The sequence below is a fragment of the Arachis ipaensis genome, chromosome B05, assembly GCF_000816755.2.
Source record: "Arachis ipaensis cultivar K30076 chromosome B05, Araip1.1, whole genome shotgun sequence".
NCBI classification, from domain to species: domain Eukaryota; kingdom Viridiplantae; phylum Streptophyta; class Magnoliopsida; order Fabales; family Fabaceae; genus Arachis; species Arachis ipaensis.
The window spans coordinates 394,368-398,814 of NC_029789.2; the positions used below are offsets into that span (position 1 = coordinate 394,368).

The 4,447-nt window shown below is 31.7% G+C and overlaps 1 protein-coding gene across 4 annotated transcripts; it reads left to right on the top strand.

Moving 5' to 3' along the window:
* Window positions 1-2,655, top strand: LOC107642276. 4 transcript variants are annotated; one of them, XR_002362237.1, is made up of 4 exons: window positions 1-106; window positions 767-1,395; window positions 1,998-2,103; window positions 2,267-2,655. XR_002362237.1 is itself a non-coding variant. In XM_021122720.1 (3 exons), exons 2-3 carry the CDS (start codon window positions 882-884, stop codon window positions 2,320-2,322), a joined length of 570 nt encoding a protein of 189 aa, XP_020978379.1. In that variant the 5' UTR covers window positions 1-106; window positions 767-881; the 3' UTR covers window positions 2,323-2,655. The 4 variants fall into 4 exon arrangements, 2 of the variants coding, with proteins under 2 accessions (XP_020978379.1, XP_020978380.1); XR_002362238.1 differs by having other exon boundaries at window positions 2,034-2,103; XM_021122720.1 differs by lacking the exon at window positions 1,998-2,103.

The following is a 4,447-nucleotide window of genomic DNA, read 5'->3' on the forward strand; positions in this document are numbered from 1 at the left end:
TTCTTTTTTTTTTTCCGGCGAGGAATTTGGGATGTTCCGGTGAGGCGGTGACACTTGGGTCTTACTTGAGTGAGGGTGAATTCCCGATTTTGACCCCAAAGCGAAGGTCTTTATTCCAAAGTTCTTAACTTGCTAAATATATAATGGGTTCTATTTAGGCTTCTTCTGGATTTTGCATTCAGTGGAATGATTGTGATTTATGAATGTGTCATTGTGTGTATGATTTTGGGGTTGATTGTGGGATGATAATTATTTACATGTTGGTACTTTGGGATTGATAAAAAAGGATAAAAATTTGTTCTTTTGGAATACGGATAATGAACTTTTTTGTGCATTTCTGGGGATGCTTGTGTTTGAGACTTATGTTTGGAAATTTGATGAATTTGGCTTATTAAAATCATTGAATAAAGGGAAAAAATATACTGTATTTTTTTTTGTTGACATTCCAAATTGGGCAATAGATCAGTTAATTCATGATAAGTTCTTCAACTTGTTGAATTGGGTTTGATATTTGAGGAAACCTTGAGGAATTTACTGCTTCTGTTGCATTCATGTTATTGCCTTTTTTTTTTTGTAGTATCTTTTAAAAAAAAAAGCTTTTGGCTTTTATCAGTTATTTTAAGTTTATGGCTTTGATGGATTGAATTTATTTATTTATATTTATTAATGCCCCATTTTTTATATTTTTTTCATTTGGATTTTCTTTTTCTTTTGTTGGTGAAATTGAATTGAATCATTTCCTAATCTAGAGTGGTTACTGCAACAGGCAGGAACCACTGGCTGTCCACTCTCTCAAAAATTTTGACTTGTTTCTTTCACAATTCATTGGATTCTAAAGAGAGAGAGCTTCTTCAACTCAGTTGTGTGAAGTGTAACCCTTTATGGCTGTCTCTTTGACACGTTTGTCATGGTGGTTATGGGGTGGCAAGAAAGAGAAAGAGCCAGTTTCCATCAGTGGCTCATCATCATCATCCACTGAATGGGGCTTTCCAATGAAGGAAAGAGAGGCTGTGATGAAGTTCCCTTTGGTGAAGGGAACAAAGGTAGCTCCATCATCTCACAGGAACAAGGTTAAGAGGAAATGGCAGAGCAGAGAAGAGAGAAGGATAAGGGATCATCATGATGATGACCATGCTAACGATATTGATGATGATGTTGTGTTGGTTCCTTCTGATGGTGGTGGTGGGTGCTTGTCTGGCTCTGAATCTGATGACTCTGATTGGTCCATTGGGTGGTTGGAGCCTCATGGATCCAGTTTTCAGAGCTTCGATGATGAATCCGATAATAGTTTTGCTGTGCTTGTTCCTTGCTATAGACCTGGATGCAAGGAGGTTGAGGGTTCCAATAATGAGCTTTTGAGTGTCATCAATGACCTCCCAAATGAGTTTTCATCTGGTAAGATTTACTTCAATTGTATAATTTGATTTCAACTTGTATTGTATTGTATTGTATTGTTCTCTTTCAAGTTCATTGCACTGCTTAACATTTTAGTCCCAAAAACATTGAGGTGATGACAATTTAGCCCCAAAATTGAGATAACATTTTTGGGGATGTATAGAACAGAGAACATCTTTTAAGTACCATTAATTTCTTTGGTTCTTTTGGGGCTAAATTGTTAGTGATCCAATCTTTTGGCTGCTAAATTGTTGGTGGTTTACTCTGTTAAAGTTGTTATTGGATTGTGACTCCTTTTATTATGCTGGTTCTTTGAGGACAGAGATTATTTGTTGAGGTGTTTTATGAGTTCCGTTGTAAATTATGTGGTTGAGAACAATCTATAATTGATGGTTTGGATTTAGCCTTGATGATGATGATTCTGATGAAGAAATGTATATGTCATAATTATCATTGTTATTGTTATTGTGTTTGTGACTTTTCTCTAATGACAATCAGGCACATTTAGCTAAGCAATTATAATGCTGAGAAAAATTTTGCACTGAATTTAACATTACTATCTAATCTAATGTTCCAAATTCTATACCATATAAACTGTGCAGTCAAGCAATTGATGACTTTCTTTGGTGATTCAATAGAAGTAACTTGCTAAGAAATAGAATCCAATCTCAGTAGATGGTGCCTTTACTAAAATATCAATCAGACATTGTAAGTAGAACAATGTCACTTGACCTGTTTCTTGTTCATGGAAAATGAGTTTGTTGTATCTTTGTCTTGTCTTTGTCCAAGCTTGATTTATCAATTTAAAACCTGCCATTTCAATTAATGATAATGTTTGTAAACTGTCTAATGATAATGTTTGGATATGCAGCTGGAATGAACTACATGGATCGATGGCTGGCTTCTATTCAGAATTTTAGAGCTTAGAAGAAGACTGAGCCTGTTACTATGGGATCTTTCTGACCAAAAAACTAATATCTAGAAGTAGGGGGAGGCAAAATAATCTCATGCCACCAAGATTAGTTAGTTTTGTACATAGAATCCAACTCTCCTCTAATATCATCTATTATGAGTAGTAAATAGCTTTAGTAGATATGAATTTGGTCTTGGATATTAATCTCTCTAGGCCAATCAAGACTCTATCAATCACCAAAAGAAAAAAAAAATGTGAATATGAACTTTTTTGGTTGTTGGAATCCTTTATATTTCTACAGTAGAAGGTATCTATTCATATAATAAGATGTGATATTTTGCCCTGCTTAAAATACCAAATAACCATTGAATTTACATCCCCAGTAAGGGTATTCTTTATGTTTGACATTGCTTGTTCATATTGTTCATGAACTACTTTTTAGGTATCCAATTTATAATTTACTAGTGTATTAATATGTGTGTTTATTATTTTTTTTTATAAATTAAATACGTATGATAATTATAACCAAGAAGTTTTGGGTTTGAGTTTTCGAAATACCAAAAGTATGCTTTTTATAGGTTAATCAAGATGGTAAATGTCTAATATTTTAACAAATGAATTTTGAGTTTAAATTTAAAGTATATTTTTTATAGGTTATATATAATATTTGAAGAATTAGAGTCATTCTCGTAACGACAACCAACTGAAACATCATAAGTTTGGACATTTAAAATTCGTGCAAATTCAGACCATCCTCTTATTAAATAAGTTTCATCATCCACTATCCATGCAATACGGCAATGTATAGAATTGTCACATTGAGAAACTAAACTTACCCTTATTCCGTTCAATGACATTGCATTGATGCAAAAGAAGGCCGGTAATTTCTAAAAAAAATCACAATATATTATAAAATTATTTTAATAACAAAAAGCTTAAAATAAGAAAATTTAAATATATTACTAATCGTGAAATTGCATATCCGAGTTTGACACGAATTTAGCAAAACTGAACTTATATTGAGGGAATTCAATCTCATTATGTGCTCCACTTTGAAGATCTCCAGTCAGACCTAGAAAGCATGGAGGGGATGAAACTTGAACTTTGCCTACAAAGCTCCGTGGAAACAACTCCTCAATCAAAAATCGAGCTCCTCCTAAGAAAACTAATTTTATCCACATTCCATTAGATTGGTCATAATATGTGAGTCATCCTTCAGTAAAATAAAGTTTACTGCCTCTTCTTTGGATGCTTACATCCATGTAGTTAGAACCCGAATAAGTGAATACAACTCGATGAGGTATTTCATGGATGTGATGCATTGTAAACGATTGCGGCAAAAGACAATCGCACTGGAACATTAGACGAAAAGAATAAGTTGGAACAAGAACAATTATTAAATTATCAAAAGAATAATATAATAAAATGAGTATATAAAAAATACTATACAATATTATAAATTGTACCTTAAAGAGATCAACTTCGATGAAGAACGAGGAATACATTCTATGAAGTAGTAAAAGAAGAATAATAAATTTAAAGAAAACGAGTTGACTCTCAAATCTAGGCTAAATATCACAAAAAAAACTCTATATATAGGCTTTATTAAAAAAAATAAATATGTAAATTAGTTATTATTAAGATAATTTTTTATTATTTACATTAGTTATACTTGTATGTACATCATATATTTATTTTGTTAAAATTATATGATTTTATCATATCATATTATGATTAGAATTATTGTTTTTTATCATGAATAAAGTAACCGGGCCAACTTCATATCATTATCATACCATATTATTATTATTAAAGTAAAGTATTGTTTTTGTCCCCAACGTTTGGGGTAAGTCCCAAAATTGTTCCTAACGTTTCAATCGTCCTATTTACATTCCTAACGTTTTAAAATTGAATCAATGTTGTCCTGCCGTTAGGGATCCGTTAATAAAATTAATGGCGGGACAAAATTGAGACAATTTTAAAATGTTAGAGACTTAAATAGGACTAAAACGTTGGGGACAAAAACGATACATAGAAATAAATTTTAATTTTATTCTTCAATAATATTAATTTTTTACTGTACATAGTATTTAATTATTTTTAATCATATTTACACTTAATCACTTTATTTTCATTCTA

What these genes read in the sequence shown, in the direction of transcription:
- LOC107642276 (XM_021122720.1), top strand. Translation starts at nt 882, where the DNA reads ATGGCTGTCTCTTTGACACGTTTGTCATGGTGGTTATGGGGTGGCAAG. An exon ending in CCCAAATGAGTTTTCATCTG is followed by an intron (nt 1,396 to 2,266) that starts GTAAGATTTACT and finishes TTGGATATGCAG; the next exon opens with CTGGAATGAACTACATGGAT.